General features: G+C 45.3%; 2 protein-coding genes across 2 annotated transcripts; both read right to left on the reverse strand.

Annotated features, from left to right (window-relative positions):
* Nucleotides 1-2,758: 2,758 nt before the first annotated feature.
* On the reverse strand, nucleotides 2,759-4,741 carry LOC122913475 (lysine-specific demethylase 4D-like). Its single transcript, XM_044260194.1, has one exon. It carries the CDS (start codon nucleotides 4,739-4,741, stop codon nucleotides 2,759-2,761), a length of 1,983 nt encoding a protein of 660 aa, XP_044116129.1.
* Nucleotides 4,742-15,522: 10,781 nt separating this feature from the next.
* LOC122913476 (lysine-specific demethylase 4D-like) lies at nucleotides 15,523-17,154 on the reverse strand. Its single transcript, XM_044260195.1, has one exon. The coding sequence runs from the start codon at nucleotides 17,116-17,118 to the stop codon at nucleotides 15,523-15,525; it is 1,596 nt and encodes a 531-aa protein (XP_044116130.1). The 5' UTR covers nucleotides 17,119-17,154.
* Nucleotides 17,155-18,158: the final 1,004 nt, after the last annotated feature.

Consider the following 18,158-nt stretch of genomic DNA (forward strand, 5'->3'; position numbering starts at 1 on the left):
ATTGCTTAAGAAAGTTCTGCAAAAGAGCTCATAAAACCCCCCAAACTTAGAAACTTTGGGGACAACCCATTTGGGACCCCTCCTTCTCCAGAAGCTTTGTACTCTTGCTCAATAAACCTTGCTTTGCTGCCTACCACTCTCCACCTGGTCTACCTCTTCATTCTTCAAAGGAGCACGACCAAGAACTATGGGCACTAAGGGGACACAAATCCTGTAACAAAACTATCTACCTGGAGATCGTATCAGGTGCTACAAGGGACGGTGTCAAGACTGCTGTACCCCCTGCATTCCCCCCCTTGCCCACCCCCCCTTCAGCACTTGCCTGTACTTCTGACCAACTAGCTAAAAATCCCTCGACCCCTTCTTCTGGCTTGATTAATTTGTTAGAATAGCTCACAGAATGAGGAAAACATTTTATTTCCTAAGTCACCAGTTTTTTAATAAAATGATAGGACTCAGGAACAGCTGGATAGAAAAGATGCCGAGGACAAGGTAGAGGGAAGGGGGGCAGAGTGTCCTGGCCCTCTCCCAGCACCCCAATGTATTCACCAACTCAGAAGCTCTCCAAACCGGTGGTTTCATCGCCTGGATCTGATCGGTTAAATCATTGGCCGTTGGCAATTGATTCAACCTCCAGGCTCTCATCCCCTTGCTGGAGGTCAAGGACGTGGGACTGAAAGTTCCAACCCTTTAATCACAAGGTTGGTTTCTCTGGTGAGTCACATTTAGGTGACCTACAGGCATTGCAAAAATCACATTGCTAATGTAACAAAAGACACCTTTATCGTTCTTATTTCTTACGAGATTCTAAGGGTTTAGGAGCTCTATGCCGGAAATGGGGATAAAGGCCAATGTCTATTTCTTGTTACAAATCACAATATCACATAAAGTGACAAGTTCTCCTATTTTGATGTGATTCTTTCAACTTGTTCTGTTTTAAAATCTGCTCTTCATCTAAAGAATAATTTTGTCAAAGTTGCATGGACTTTCATGATGGCTGTATGTACTTGGTGAAATTTAGCCACTGGTGTTATGAAAAACCTTTCTATGTTCCTTTTAGTCTCCATTCTGGCGTGTCTGTTATTAAGACCCAAGACACCTGCTCTCTGCTTGTATTTTGTGTGGCATCGTTTTGCTTGTTCTTTTTAACTATTCCGAATCACTCTGTGTTCAGACTGTTAAAAAACTGAGGCACGTAAAAAATTTTTAGACTTTATTTGAGCAGAAATCAATTCAAATCAGGCAGCATCCAATCTAGCAGATAGATAGGAACTCCAAGATGAAAGGCTTTCATAGGCAGAAGGGAACAGGAACAAAGAAGTCATAGTAGGCCAAAAACTGGGCTGAGTACAGCAGGGTTACTTAAAGGATGGGGGAGGGGCACCAGGGTGGCTCAGTCAGTTCGGTGTCTGCCTTTGGCTTGGGTCATGGTCCCTGGGGTCCTGGAATCGGGTCCTGCATCAGGATCCCTGATCGGCGGGAGGCCAGCTTTTCCTTCTCCCTGTTCCCCCTGCTTATGTTCCCTCTCTTGCTGTGTCTCCCTCTGTCAAATAAATAGGCTCAGTGGGTTAAGCCTCTGCCTTCAGCTCGGGTCATGATCTCCGGGTCCTGGGATCGAGCCTCACGTCGGGCTCTCTGCTCAGCAGGGAGCCTGCTTCCTCCTCTCTCTCTGCCTACTTGTGATCTCTGTCTGTCAAATAAATAAATAAAATCTTAAAAAAAATGTTAAAAATTTAAAAAAATAAAAATTTAAATAAAAAAAAGGATGGGGGAGACTAGCAGGCAGATACCCACACTAGTACTGGCCAGGCAATTCCTGATAAGCTGGTTTAAACTCCATTGCTGAGAGAGCTTAAACTTACAGTTAACTCACTCTTTTGTGACATGGGGCTTATCACAAGACACTTCATTTTGGACCTGTTGTCTTGTTTTAAATACATTTTATTTTATTTTTATTGTATTTATTTATTTTGACAGAGAGATCACAAGTAGGCAGAGAGGCAGGCAGAGAGAGAGAGGGAAGTAGGCTCCTCACCAAGCAGAGAGCCTGACCGGGGACTCAATCCCAGGACCCTGAGAGCATGACCTGAGCTGAAGGTAGAGGCTTAACCCACTGAGCCACCATGCACCCCTTAAATACATTGTAAAAATCTATTTTAAGAATTTGAACCTTTCTTTGCTTTGCAGATACACAGTATAGATAACAACTTTAAGAAACATCAATAAAGTTAAAAACATCCCTGAGGTGGAATTGGCTGACAGACTCAATGCGCTCTGGTTTCAGCCTGAGCAGTGGCCTGAAAGGTGGGGTGTGTCAGAGCTGCCGAAGCAGGAGAAGCTTCTGGGGCTCAGTTGTGGCTGTGGCAATGTCCAGGGGCAGCCAGGATCAGTGACTTAGAGGCCCAGATGTAATATGAGGATGGAGGGGTTTGGTCAGATTCTCAGCAACATCCAGTGTTGCCCCAAATTACTGCAGGGCAGATATCCTGGGGGGGGGGCGGGGTGACCTCAGGAACAAGCAGTGTCCGTGGCATCTAGGCCAAGTCAGAGTCCAAAGACCTTTTGGTCTTTCAGGGGTGAGCTGAGATTCCCTGAGAAGTACTATAGCATTCTGTGGGCAGCTGTTGGGAGCCACTCACTGGGAGTCCTGGCTGTCCTAGCAGGAGAAAGTATCTGGCATCTTTGGTAATCTCTCTTTTCTAGAAGACAAAGCCCCTCTACTGGGATAGGCCCAGCCTACACTTCCCGGGGTTGACAGTCAGATGCAGCTATATTGGGCAAAGTCTTCAAAAGTCAACAGCTCAAAGGCTGAAGATCTTCCATCAGGCCTGAACAAATCCCAGGATTCAAAGAGCACAGCTGCCCTTGGCTTTAATCTCAGAGGATCAGAATCAGGGATGGAAGAGACGTTGGCAGCTGGAACTGGCGTCGGATTCATAGAGGCATAAGTGTGGTCCATCATTACCAACCTCGAGAGGGTTAGAGGGACCCTGCAGTGCCCATCAGCGTTCCTGGGGAATGTTTTCTGAGTTCTGGCGACATCAGGAAGAGCGAGGGGAATACTGTCAGAGAAGCTGACTCTAATACTGTCCAGGGATAGCAGGCACGGGCCAGGGTGCATCTGATAATCAGGATCCAATGGGGGCCCTAAGGGTTGAAGATCAGGGGCACAGGAGCACCCAGAAGCCTGAGCATAAAACCGGAATCCAAGACTCAGGGGTGCCGCCTTGTCCACCCAGCCTCCATCCACAGGAAAGGGCTGAGCCTCAGAGTGCGGAGCTGGGTACCCCGCTTCCCCCAAGACACGCCTCTTGGCCCGGGCTTGGAGGTTAGGCCCCTGAGCCCCCTGAGCACCCTGTTCCCGAGGACGACGACCAGGACCACACCTGCCAGGGGAGGGCCGGGGACCTGGGGCACAGGGAGTGGGGGGCTGTGGCCCGGTGGGGCCGGGCTCCCTGGAGGGGCAGGAGGGGACAGCCCCACACTGGGCAGCAGAGGAAGAACTCTGGGCGGGTAAGGGGCGCGGGGAGGCCTGGCGCGGAGCCAGGCGGCGGCGCCGGCGGCGGGGGCCCCAGCCAGCCGCCCCGGGTCGCGGGCCCCGTAGGGCCCGGCGCGGTGGCAGGTGCCGCAGGCTCCACGTGCCTCTCCCGGGGCCGCGCACCTCCCGCCAGGCGCTCAGCTCCGGACCGCCGGGCGCCACGGGCTCCGTGTGGTCCACGGCAGCCCGGTCCTGCCCGCGCTTCCACAGCTCATAGCGCTCGGGCTGCAGGATGCGCACGAAGGCGTCCATGGAAAAGGTAACCCTGGCCTCCCCGCAGCTGCACTGCGAGGCCACCTTGCCATAATCGATCCAGCGCGGGGTGGCGAAGTTGATGGCTTCGGCGCAGTTGAAGCCGTGGTTGAAGCCAGAGTGGTAGCCATAGGGAAAGGTCACCATGAACTCGCCCGCCTCCTGCGTGATCCGACTGAACGGGATCCCGTTGTCCTTGAGCACCGTGGGCGAGATGAGAGCCACCTTGTGCCGCAGGAAGGCCTCGCAGGCGCGGGCGCTGCCCGGGAAAAGCTCCTTGGCCAGGCGTTCCAGGCGCTGGCCGTGCTCTGGGGGCACCGCGTACCAAGTCTTGGGCTCCCCGAAGTGCAGGTAGTTGATGCTGTACAGGTCCATGTCCTCCGTGTGCCAGGCGAACGTGGTCTTCCACATGCCGAAGTACAGGTAGGGGGTGTTCACGCCCTCGATCACCACGCCGCACTCCTGCTCCAGCAGGTCCTGGATGGTTCCCAGGTGTCCCAGGTTCCACTCTTTGGTGTTTTCATCGAACAAGGAGCCGCTGATGTCAGCGCCATAGATGGGAGAATCGTAGAGACGCGTCTTCCAGTATTTTCGCTCCAAATCCTCAAACCCCGAGTGTGGTGGAGTCTGATACTTCCCGCTGTTTGCCAGACGGCAGTACTCGCCCACTGTCGTGGCTTTCTTCTTTTTATGGTATTGAGTAAACACACCTGCCTGCCCGGAGACCACCTGCTGGAGGGGAGTTGCAATTAGGATGTCACTGATGTCGTCATAGGTCGGCCTGGCCCTCCATTCCTTGGGTGGAATCACCTTGGCGAGGCCTGCTCGGTGTGCACCCTGGGATTCCATGTAGGCAATGTATTTATTGAAATCTTTAAATTCCTCCGCGGTTGGGCGGAAGGTCATGACTGCACAACTTGCGTTCTGGGGACCACAGTGGTTAGACTTCATGGCAGCAGAGAGTCTCCTCAAGAACGTTTAAAAGCTAATTCTAAGAAAAGCAAACAGAATGTTTGAAATCAAATAGATGACAAAACAAACACCAATTTCGCAACAATTAGAAGAAAATTGGAACAGAAGTGTTAATTTCAAAGTTGGAAATGCAGTGTAAAAATTGCACTGTTGGCGGGAGTGTCTATTGGTGTAGCCCCTATGGAAAACAGTGTGGAGGTTCCTCAAAGATTAAATAGAGCTAACACATGGACCTAGCAATCCCACTTCCCAGCATATACCCAAAGGAAATGAAAGCAAAGTACCAAAGAGAGATCTGTTCCCCCATGTTTATTGCAACATTATTCACAATGGCCAAGATATGGAAGCAATCCAAGCATCCACGCATAGATGAATGGATAAAGAAGTGGTATATATATACAATGGGATCTCATTCCACCATAAAATGGAGTGAGATCTTGTGGTTTGCAGTAACATTAATGGACCTGAAGAGTATAATGGTAAGTGAAATAAGTCAGACAAAGACAAAGACCCTATAATTTCACTTATATGTGGAATTTAAGAAACAAAACAAAAGAACAAACAAAAAAGAAGCAAACGAAAAGATAGACTCTTAAATACAGAGAACAAACTGAGGGTTGCGAGGGGGGTGGGGGGATGGGTGAAACAGTTGAGGTGATTTAGAGTACATTTATCGTGATGAGCACTGAGTAAATGTATAGCATTGTTGAATCACTATATGATACACCTGAAACCAATATAACTCTGAATGTTAATTAAACTCCAATAAAAATAATTCTCAACTTCTCTATTAACAAGAAAGGTGTGATATGTGTGTGTGTATATATATATATGTGTGTATGTGTGTGTGTGTGTGTGTATGTATACACACACACACACACAAGGGAATATCATTCATCTTTCAGGAGAAAGATGGAGATCCTACCATTTGGGACAACATAGACCTTGAGAGCATGATGCTAAATGAGGTAAACCAGATAGAGAAAGACAAATACTGCATGTTATCCCTTATACATGGAATCTTGAAAAAAAATTTTTTAAGTTGAAACAGAAACAGAGTGGAAAAAGTCATTGGGAGGAGCTGGGAGTAATAGGAAGAGGTTGGTAAAAGACAGTAAGTTGAGAATGTTCTGAGGATCTAATGTAAAACACAATGACTATCCTTGATAAACTGTGCTGCATAATTGAAATTTTATGAGAGTAGAACTTAAATGTTCTCACCAAAATATACAAAATAAAAAAGTAAATACTCGATGTAACTGAGGGACCCCTCAGTTTGTTTTCTGAGGCTACGAGCATAACCTTGAAGCTAAACCCAGAAGGGCCAACATTAGATAAGCACTCTATAGGGCAAATGATATCTAGGGCAAAAGTTGCAAAAACCTTAAACAAAATTTTATCAAATTTTTACCACAATAGGGCATTAAAAGAATAACACACCGTGATAAATTATTGCAAGGATGCTTTAAAAACTAACAGTTTGGGGGCCCCTGGGTTGCTCAGTCAGTTAAGCAATGGATTCTTGATTTCTGCTCAGGTCATGATCTCAGGGTCCAGGGATAGAGCCCTGCATCAGGCTCCACGATCAATAGCGGAGGCTGCTTATCCCTCTCCCACCCCCATTTGTGCACTCTCTCTCTTTCTCTCTCTCAAATAAATAAATAAAACCTTTTAAAAAGTTTTTTTTAAAAGCCTCTAGCAGTGTTACTGAATACCATAACAAATGAAATGGAAAAGTCATCATCTTATATCATGCAGAAAAGTATCTGAAATAACTCAAAATCTATTTCATTATTTTAATACACGTATTTTAAAAAAGAGGAAAGGAGTCCCAGAACAGAAAAAAAAGTGCTATGTAAACTACAAGCAGACAAAAAATACAGAACATAAGTGTGTACATTAATTGTTCACTTAATGTATATACTCATAATCCTTAGTGGGTAAACACTTGAAACAATCTAATTAAAACCTAATCATGTTTCATCAAAAGATAAATTATTAGAAATAATAGGGTTCAACAAAGTTTCTAGACACAGATTAGCATCCAGAAATCTAGAGCATTCTGCACACCAGTTAATAATCTGTTGGACAGTAGTCTCCCTTTGTCCTCCGGAGATACACTTCAAGACCTCCATGGAATGCCTGAAACCGAGGATAGTACCGAACCCCATATGTATTGTTTTTTTCCTACACGTGTTTCTATGCTATAGTTTAATGTATAAATTAGGCACAGTGAGAGATTAACAGCAACAATCATAAAAGGGGACAATTATAACAGTACACAGAATTCAAGTTATGTGAATGTTAGCTCTTCCTCTCTTCCAATAAGTGTTTGTACTTATCTTTCTTACCATGTGAGAGATGATAAAATGCCTATGTGACGAGTGAAGTAAGGTGAGTGACGAGGCCCTGGAAGGTACCACTGGACTACTATTGACTTTCTGAGCAAACATCAGAAGGAGGACCTCTGCTTCTGGACCTCAACTGACCACAAGTCACAGAAGTGGAGGAAAGCAACACTGTGGATTAGAGGGGCTGCTCTAATGGGATAGCAAGAAGGTTTCCATCCCTTTTTGCAACAGAAATACAAGATCCCAATGAAAAAAAAAAACTAAAAATGATAGGCATATAATAGTTGTACTTTGAATGCATAAATAAAGAATTTTACCAGGGAAAAGTTGCTTTCTGATATAAAATGTCCTCATTTATCTGTTTTATGCTTTAAAGGAAAAAGCAAAAGCAAAACCCAAAGGAAATGCTTGCGTTCTACTAGCTTAAGACCTTGATATTAAATGAGGATACACAAGGACCTAGAAAATGGTCCCCTTTAAGGATTCAGCCTCTAAATGAAACTTGCTTTGCTCAAACTCCAGCTATACTATCCCACCCTAATTCTAATTCAATCAGCCCCATCCAAAATCTGCTAGCCCCATACCCAGTCAATGTCTCTAATTTAGTCCCACATATTTCCCAGTTCCCTGACTTTTTTTTTAAGATTTTATTTATTTATCTAAGAGAGAGCAAGCACAGAGGGAGAGTGAGAGGGAGAAGCAGAATCCTCACTGAGCAGGGAGCCTGAGATGGGGGCTCCGATGCCAGGACCCAAAATCAGGACCTTAGCCCAAGGCAGATGCTTAACCAACTAATCCACCCACCCAGGAGCCCCTTCAGTTCCCTTTCTGTTCGTTCACTCCTTTGCGGTTCTAGGAAATACTCTAATTCTCTTGGATACCAGCCTGCTAAATGCATTGCTTTTTCCTGAAAATCTGTGATTTCTACCAAGAAGATAGTAAGAAAAAAAAATTAAACCCACACATCTGAAAACAAGTTTAAAAATAAGAAAACTGTTTTAACTCAAGGAAATGATAATCCCAATGCATATTTCTCAATTGTAAATTGTATATATATGTACATATATATACACATACACACATATGTATATATGACTACAGTTACATTCTTAAATTTATAACAGAAAAATAATTCTTTTGCTCACAAGCACAAATAACAAAGTGACATACCTTCTACCAAAGAAACTGATTCCAGCTGAAGGGACTCCTGGACCCAGAGAAGAAGCATCCTCTTACTAGCTAGCCTCCTAGTGTAGCCAGGAGTCCTGATGGCTCCAGTTTTATACCTGGGCAGTAACCTCTTTTGATTTAATCAGTGTCCATCTAATGTAATCATGGGGCTAGGGTCTTGGGTAGTTATCCTACTTTCTCTAAGCTCTTCTGTTTTTTTTTTTTAAACCAATCTTTAAATCAAGCAAACCAGTCTTTAAACCAAGCAAATTAAGGTTGAAAATAAAGGAGTGGGAGAGTCAAACCAGGCAAATATTAAACAAAAGATAGTGATTAACATTAAATGCATTTATAGGATAAAAGAAAGATGTCTTGTAGTTATCAAAGAGAAATCTCACTAGAAAAATATTACAGCAATACACTTTATCTAACCACATAGCAGCAAGAGATATAGAACGCAAAGATGGAGAATTATATGCAAGATGTTTTCAATACATATAAAACGTAAGTATAAAACATTTATAAAAATTCACTGGTTGTTGGAGCCCCTGGGTAGCTCAGTTGTTAAGTGTCTGCCTTTGGCTCAGGTCATGATCTCAGTGTCCTAGGATCCAGCCCCAAGTTGGGCTCCCTGCTTGGCAGGAAGCCTGCTTCTCCCTCTCCCTCTCCCTCTGCTGTGTTCCCTCTCTTGCTGTCAAATAAATAAAAGAAATCTTTAAAAAAAATAGATGTGATTAATAAAACAGAAAACTGATACTTCTAATGAAAAAGAAAGAACTGGGGAAACCCATGAGGAAAAGAACTTTCTAGGACTGGGGCCGGAGATAGACTACAAAAGCCCGAAGCTTTCTGCTATGCTTGAAATAAAGGACAGGCTACACGGACAAACACACTGATGGGGGCACCTCAAGGAGACCGGGAACCACAGGAAAGAGCTCTTAATGGCCGGAACCCAACCAATTTGGGCAACGAAATAATCAAAGTACTATTGAATTATAACTCAGATTATAAGATGAATACCTATGAGTTTACACTGATATAAGTGATTAGGAGTCACAAACTGAGAAGAGGCAAACAAATCTGCCCTGCAGAAGATTCCAGATAACTTACACGTACTCCACCCTAAAGGAGAGCATGAAACCGTGCTCTCCGAGCATGCCCTGTGACTACTGACTGCCTTCAGGGGTACAGAGTAGCGAGGGGTGAGGGGAGACATTTGACAATGGAGGGCCCTGACAAACACTATTTCAGCCAAGTCAATATCGGGAGTCATCCATTATGTTATATATGCCCTTGAGATATGCCCTTGAGAAGATGTGATAAAAACGGCACTGGACCTCTGCAAACTGCCTCCGAAGAACACCTAAACCAAGGGGAATCATAAGAAAAACAAATTCTGACAGAGGACATCCTATGATATAGTTGACCAGTACTCCCCCAAATTGTCAAGTTTCTATATATGCGTTTTTGTGAGAAACAAGGAAAGTCTGAGAATCTATTACAGCCAAGAGAAACCTAAGGAGACATTTTTTTTTTCAAAGATTTTATTTATTTATCTGACAGACAGAGATCACAAGTAGGCAGAGAGGCAGGCAGAGAGAGGAAAGGAAGCAGACTCCCTGCTGAGCAGAGAGCCCTATGTGGGGCTCGATCCCAGGACCCTGGGATCATGACCAGAGCAGAAGGCAGAGGCTTTAGCCCACTGAACCACCCAGGCTCCCCTAAGGAGACATTTAAAAACTAAATGTAATGTGGTAGCTTGGATGGCATCTTGGAACAGAAAAAGAACTTTGGGTAAAACCTGAGGTAATCTGAACAAGCTACGGCCTTTAGTAAATCATAACATTTGATACCCATTTGTTAATTGTGACACATGCATCATGGGGGAAGTTAGGGGGAAAGAGGTCATGATCTTGGAGTCCTCAGATGGAGCCTCCCATTGGGCTCCTTGCTCAGTGGGGAGTCTGCTTTTCCCTCTTTCTCGGACTCTCCCCTCATCCTGCTCTTGTTTGCTCTCTCTCTCTCAAATGAATAATAAAAAAAAAAACTTTAAAAAAAATACTAGGGGAAAAGGTGTGTGGGAGGGGTTGGGAGATATGGGAACTTTCTGAACTATCTTCTCAATTTTTCATTAATCTCAAACTGTTCTAGAGTCACGTGGGTGGCTCAGTCAGTTAAGCATCTGCCCTCAGCTCAGGTCATGATCTCGGGGTCCTGGGAGGGAGCCCCATGTTGGGCTCCTTGCTCAGGAGGGAGTCTGCCTCTCCCTCTCCATCTGCTCCCCCTTTGTGTTCTTTCACTCTCTCTGTCTCAAATAAGTAAAAATCTTAAAATTAATTAATTAATTAACTTAAAACCTGTCCCCCAAAATAAAATATTACTAAATATAAAAAATAAATAATAAAAGAAGCTATCCATAAAGGATATTAGAATAAAAAATATTGGAAATATGATATAGACTTTTTAAGTGTACAAAACAATATGAATCTAATGATTTTATGAACCACTGCACAACTTAATTTTTTCAGAGCAGAAAGCAGTTTTTTTAACACTTAAAATTATGAAATATAGAGTGTTTACAGAAATTTGGAAAGCATATATGTACCGTTAACAAACAATTACAGAGTAAACAAAAATAGAACTACCACCCAGGTCAAAAGAAGAGAACATCACCAGGGACCCAGGATGCTGCCTTGTCCTTCTTCTCTGGGATCACAGCCCCCACTGCCTTCTAGGCTAATCCTACTCTAACAACAGGCGTATTCATTTTGGTAAGCAACATAAAATTGAAATTGTGTCCATTTTTGAAAACTTCATATAAACATATCAATAGAATCCTACCTTATGTACCTTCCTGTGTTCTTCTGTGTATTTTTTTGGGGGGGGGTCATTTTTATGTTGCCACACGTAACTGGACTCTGTTCTGTCTCAGGGCTGTCCAGTACTCACCATACACATGTTTATGCTGTGGATGGACCTGGGAGTTGCCTCCGCTTCTGGTCCCATTACACAGAGCGTCGCTCTGAAAATTCTCCAACATGTCCAACACACAGGCATTCATACCTAGAGAATGGATTTCTTGGTCATAGAATGCGAATTCATCCTTTATCTTGCCAAATTGGTATTTTTCCTAATTGTTTTTACCAATTTACATGCGCCCTAGCTTCATATGAGGGTCTTGGTTGTTCTTCACGCTTGCAAACCTTTGATGATTTGTCAGCCTTTAGTTTTAGCCAGTCAGGTGATGGCACAGGAGTATCCTGTTATGATTTGCATTTCCTTGACTGCAAATGAGGGTGAGCGACTTTTTCATATGCTTCTCAGCCACTAGGATTTCCTTCTTCATTAAGTGCTTAATCAAGTATTTTGTCCATTTTTTCTGCTGGTTGTGTGTCTTTCTTTGGAGGAATACTTTGTATATTCTGGATATTAGCTCTTTCTTGGATATGAGTAATACAATATGTTTCTTTTCCTGGATTTGTCTTTTCACTCCCCCTTTTCTCCTTTTCTTTCTTTCTTGTTTTTTTGTTTTTGTTTTTGTTTTTGTTTTAGAGAGAGAGAGAGAGTGCTGGGGGTAGGGACACAGGGCAAGGGAGAGAGAGAATCTTTTTTTTTTTTTTAATTTATTCATTTGACAGAGAGAAATCACAAGTAGATGGAGAGGCAGGCAGAGAGAGAGAGAGAGAAGCAGGCTCCCCGCTGAGCAGAGAGCCTGATGCGGGACTCAATCCCAGGACCCTGAGATCATGACCTGAGCCGAAGGCAGCGGCTTAACCCACTGAGCCACCCAGGTGCCCGAGAGAGAGAATCTTAAGCAGACTTCATGCCCAGAATGGAAACCCATCTCACAACCCTGAGATCATGACCCGAGTCGAAATCAAGAGTCCCACACTTAACCAAGCAGGCCACCCAGGCGCCCCTCTTTTCCATATCTTTTGAAATAGAAGTCCCTCTTTACCTCTGATATTACTATATTATTAAAAGTAGCTCACACATATGGTGACTATCAAATGTCAGATGCTGTTCAAAATAGTCTGCATAGAATAATTCATTGAATCTTCATAACGACCTGATCAGGGGAGCCCTCCAATTAAGCCTCGGGTTTCTCAGGTGAGGAAGCAGAGTCAGGGTGACATTAAGCAACTCGCTCAAGGTGACAGATCTGGTAAGTGATGGAGTCAGATATTCAAACAAGAATCTCCAAGATTACTCCTTAAAAGGAAGACAAAGAAGAGCGACTCCTCCATTATCAGGCGGTGATAACTGAATGGCAACGAACAAAACCCATCTATGTACGAGAAAAAGAGGCCCGACACAGACACGTGTACGTAGGAATCTGAATATAATGGAGGTGTTGCACCAAGCTGGTGGGGGGGGGGGGCGATGTACTATTTTTGAGAGAAAAAAAAAGTAGAACTCTACTTCATATCACTTACATAAACTTGAGGTGGACCGCAGACTGAAGGTTCAAAACAGGGCGCTAGCAGAGAAAATACCGAAGAATGTCTTCTTGAACTCAGGGTGGAAAAAAATGTCTTCAAGAACCAAAGGACATTTAACTGACTTCAGTGTCGCGACTCCGATGGTTAATTTTATGTGTTGACTTGATTGAGCTAAAAGATGCCCAAGTAGCTGGTAAAGAAATTATTTCTGGGAGGGTCTGTATGTGTATCTCAGGAAGAGATTAGTGTTTGCATCAGTCAACTGAGTAAAAGATCCCCTTCACCACTACAGGGGCGCTGATCCAAGCCATCAAAAACTAGAACAAAAGAGCAGAGGAAACATAAATTCAATCTCTCTGTTAGAGATGACATATCATCTTTGCCTTCCCTGGGACATCAAACGTGGGTCCTTCTGGTTCCCGGGTGTTTGGACTGTGAAAGCTAGCAACGGAGTGCACCTCACTAAAATGGGCTCAGGGTGTTTGGCAGGGGGAGCGCTCACGTCCTACCCCTCATAGTCAGTTACAGACCCAACAGGAAGAGACAGACTTGACCTTATAGTCCATCTGGCAAGTGGGTACCACTGTCTTCTAGCTAGAGGAAGAGACACTACCTCATTTCCTGCAAAAGCTCAGCCAATGAAAAGCCACCACACTTGAAACTTCCAGTTTATTCCAGTGAACTTTTGTTTTATAACAGCTTTCCCAACTTACCCTTTCTCCTTAAAAATGTATGTCTTTCCTTTTTCTCTGGACTTGCCTATGGTTTTGCCCCGGTTTGTTTGACCCAGACTGCGATGCTCTTTTATTTCCAAATAAACCCATCTTTTGCTAGTAAAATAACTGGTTTTTATTTTTAAGGTTGACAGGACCCAGATTCAGGATTAAACCATTAGCTGCCAGATTTTCGGGCCTTTGCACTCCTGCTGAATCACACCACCATATTTCTGGGTCTTCAACTGGTAGAACATCAGTCTAGCAGATCACGGGATTTCTTGGTCTCTGTAACAACATAAATCAATGCCTACAATACTAAAAACTCCTTTTATTTGTATGCATTATATATAATATATGCATATACACATATGTATATATTAATAGATCTATAGATATATAAAAAGAAACTAGTTCCGTTTTTCATCATACAAAAAATATAGTGAATTAATATTCTGAGTATCACAAAACTTCTACAGACCAATTAAAAAAAAGTCAACCTCCCAAAAGTAGGCAAAGCCTAAGCTGGAGGGAGGGGAGTGGTGGTTTGCTTCTCTGACATGTTTCCTTCTTAGCCAAGCCATCATTTTTAATTTCCAAGATTTATTCGGAGTTTTCTGCTTCTGCACGTTTTCAATATGGACATCGAAATGACCACATCTAACTGGTATTACTGAGACCTTCTACCTATGTCTCCTGCCCCTGGAATTGTCACAGAACAACTAAGCTGACTGTTAAGTATAAAAGTCACAGCATGTCAAGGGCTGTTTCAAACTTCCACTGCCTTCCCATTTCAAGTTGGGAAAAAACTCAAATACTTGACATGAGCCACAAGGGCCGGCATATGGTGCCCTGCCTCTCTCCTTCTTCCTCTCTATGCCCAGAGGCAAAGAGCTTTCTTTCTCTTCCTGAGAAAACATACGTTCCATGTTAGGTCAATTATACTGATAGTTTCCTCTAAGTGGAAGTCAGCTGTGGACCTATCTTAGCTGGGTCTTGGAAAAAGTCTACTGCTTAATCCAACTTCCCCAGACTACTGGAACCCAGGCAGGCCCTGCCCATTCTGCTCTATATCCCCTCCCCTTCAGGTTCTTCCCAGCACAGAGGACCGGATGAAATTTATCTGATTCATTTGTGCACATGTTGACCGGCAGGAATCAGTGATTGCACTATGCGAAATATGCATACAACACGGAAAAGGCTGCGCAGACTTGGGGGAAGATACTCGATGACGGCACCGTTAGTCCTCTGCTCACCTCCCAGCAATTCGGGTGCTCCTGCCCGGCAAAGCACCAGGTGATGCCTGTCCTTCTTCCTTAAGGTAGGGCTGCAAACCCAATCCCCTCACCTACCCAGTTAGTAGTACCCAAGAACCACCCTTCAAACTCCTTCCTCAACACCACACAAGGCAGCCAGCCCATAAAAATCAGTCTTGCTTGAAATGTTTTGATATAATTATCAAGAGAAATACAGGAAAGAAAAACTTCCACCCCTCAATCAGTTGAATGGACAATATTTATTAGAAACAAAGTCAGATCTGAACAGTTTGGTTATCTGTAATATGTTTGTGAACAAATACTGGCGATAACACATTTTGAATACATCAAATCCTCAGAAAGATGAAAAATTATTTTCTGAGCTTCTCCTGACCCATTGGAAGAAAGGGCCTAATTTTTCAAGGAAAGGGGGAAGGGGGGTGGAGAGGAAAAGAGGGAGATTGAGGAGGACCAAAACCCAGCAGCATTCATAGTTGGCCCAGAGGATAGGAGTCTGGGGGAGATGAGGCTCTGGCCACCTCCACAGGACCCAGCTCGCAGACACACAAGAATGCCTAGTGGATGAAAGCTCAGCTGGCGAAACGGGCATCAGCAGTGTCCAAAGACATTCCAGGGTCTGGCAGAAAGAACAATTATGGCGAACTTGGTAAAGAACATGGACTCAACGCATCAGTGGCAACATCACAGGACTCTCAAGCAAGACCAGTGTCCTGCAAGCTCGCCCAAAGCTCTGACATTAATATGGCCAGTCTCAAGAAAACTGTGGCCACACTCAAGAGCAGTGGGTTACAAAAGTGTCCCCCAGGCTTAGGGGACTGGGGCACAGCCAGACAAGGAAGCCTCAGCAGCTTGCCTAAGCCCAGGGCTCGGTGGTGCGGGCTTGTCCACCCAGCCTCCATCCACAGGAAAGGGCTGAGCCTCAAAGTACGGAGCTGGGTACCCTGCTCCCCCCAAGACACGCCTCTTGGCCCGGGCTTGGAGGTTAGGCCCCTGAGCCCCCTGAGCACCCTGTTCCCGAGGACGACGACCAGGACCACACCTGCCAGGGGAGGGCCGGGGACCTGGGGCACAGGGAGTGGGGGGCTGTGGCCCGGTGGGGCCGGGCTCCCTGGAGGGGCAGGAGGGGACAGCCCCGCACTGGGCAGCAGAGGAAGAACTCTGGGCGGGTAAGGGGCGCGGGGAGGCCTGGCGCGGAGCCAGGCGGCGGCGCCGGCGGCGGGGGCTCCAGCCAGCCGCCCCGGGTCGCGGGCCCCGTAGGGCCCGGCGCGGTGGCAGGTGCCGCAGGCTCCACGTGCCTCTCCCGGGGCCGCGCACCTCCCGCCAGGCGCTCAGCTCCGGACCGCCGGGCGCCACGGGCTCCGTGTGGTCCACGGCAGCCCGGTCCTGCCCGCGCTTCCACAGCTCATAGCGCTCGGGCTGCAGGATGCGCACGAAGGCGTCCATGGAAAAGGTGACCCTGGCCTCCCCGCAGCTGCACTGCGAGGCCACCTTGCCATAATCGATCCAGCGCGGGGTGGCGAAGTTGATGGCTTCGGCGCAGTTGAAGCCGTGGTTGAAGCCAGAGTGGTAGCCATAGGGAAAGGTCACCATGAACTCGCCCGCCTCCTGCGTGATCCGACTGAACGGGATCCCGTTGTCCTTGAGCACCGTGGGCGAGATGAGAGCCACCTTGTGCCGCAGGAAGGCCTCGCAGGCGCGGGCGCTGCCCGGGAAAAGCTCCTTGGCCAGGCGTTCCAGGCGCTGGCCGTGCTCTGGGGGCACCGCGTACCAAGTCTTGGGCTCCCCGAAGTGCAGGTAGTTGATGCTGTACAGGTCCATGTCCTCCGTGTGCCAGGCGAACGTGGTCTTCCACATGCCGAAGTACAGGTAGGGGGTGTTCACGCCCTCGATCACCACGCCGCACTCCTGCTCCAGCAGGTCCTGGATGGTTCCCAGGTGTCCCAGGTTCCACTCTTTGGTGTTTTCATCGAACAAGGAGCCGCTGATGTCAGCGCCATAGATGGGAGAATCGTAGAGTCGCGTCTTCCAGTATTTTCGCTCCAAATCCTCAAACCCCGAGTGTGGTGGAGTCTGATACTTCCCACTGTTTGCCAGACGGCAGTACTCGCCCACTGTCGTGGCTTTCTTCTTTTTATGGTATTGAGTAAACACACCTGCCTGCCCGGAGACCACCTGCTGGAGGGGAGTTGCAATTAGGATGTCACTGATGTCGTCATAGGTCGGCCTGGCCCTCCATTCCTTGGGTGGAATCACCTTGGCGAGGCCTGCTCGGTGTGCACCCTGGGATTCCATGTAAGCAATGTACTTATCAAAATCATTAAACTCTTCTTTGGTTGGATGAAATATCATTATGGTACAGCTTGGGTTCTGAGCACAGCTGGCCTTAGACTTCATAGCTTCCATTAATAAGCACCAAGCTTCACAAAGTTTTTCAGTATGTTCTAGATAGTTGAGGATACTGGAAAATGCTATATTTTAAAAAATGGGTTTGAGAGTCTGAGTCACTAGGAACCACCAATGGACCTTTATGAAAATGAAATGATAATGTTTCTTAGGCTTGCTGATTCACCAGCGAATGACGCTCTGGGAGGAAGAGTTGCCTAGAACTAGCACCGGTTAAGCCTGTGCTGCTCTTCAGTCGCTACTCAGCTCTGTTCCCTGGAGGTCTATTGAATCACTCAGTCTTGGGTGATTATACAGGTTATTTCTTCAGGGCAGTGTTTAAACAAAGCCTAAAAGGAAGAATACAGAAGGGTTGAAAATTAATGTTGCAAAAGTTATTAGAGAGTTACAAATAAAATACCATTATGGAATATTATTGCACACTCAAAGAAAGGCTAGAAGTTTATAAGATTAACAAAACAAGAGGTGGTGTGGATGTGGAACAATGTGGAGGGGTTATATTCTAATAAAGAGAATGGAAATCATTACATTCACTTTGGAAAACTATTTGGTCAGTATACACTAAAATTGAGCATCTGCTTGTGTAAAATTGAACACATGCCTGTGCTATGGTTGAACTGTTCCCACAATGTGCATGGCTCTGCACTGACAGTCACCTCCAAGAATGTCTATAACATTATTTCTAGTGGGCAAATACTGGAAACAGCCTAAATGCCCATCAGCAGTAGAATAAATATGTGATAGTATATCCATATAATGGAATACAATACAGCAATGAGGACAAAAAATTACAAAGAAATATAAGAATAATTTTATAATCATTATACTAAGCAAAATCATCCAGTCTCAAAAGAATACCTACTCCATTATTCCATTTTTATAAAGATACAAATTAGGCAAAGTAATCTATATTAGAAGTCAGAGTAGTGATTACCTTTGGAAAAGAGAGAGATTGTGCATGGGGACATAAGGGTGCCTCTGGAGCATATTAATATTCTTGTTTTGAACCTGGGTGCTGGTTACACAGCCATCAGAAGAGC

This window comes from Neovison vison, chromosome 7 (genome assembly GCF_020171115.1).
Source record: "Neovison vison isolate M4711 chromosome 7, ASM_NN_V1, whole genome shotgun sequence".
Lineage (NCBI taxonomy): Eukaryota > Metazoa > Chordata > Mammalia > Carnivora > Mustelidae > Neogale > Neogale vison.

What these genes read in the sequence shown, in the direction of transcription:
- LOC122913476 (XM_044260195.1), bottom strand. Translation starts at nt 17,118, where the DNA reads ATGGAAGCTATGAAGTCTAAGGCCAGCTGTGCTCAGAACCCAAGCTGT.
- LOC122913475 (XM_044260194.1), bottom strand. Translation starts at nt 4,741, where the DNA reads ATGAAGTCTAACCACTGTGGTCCCCAGAACGCAAGTTGTGCAGTCATG.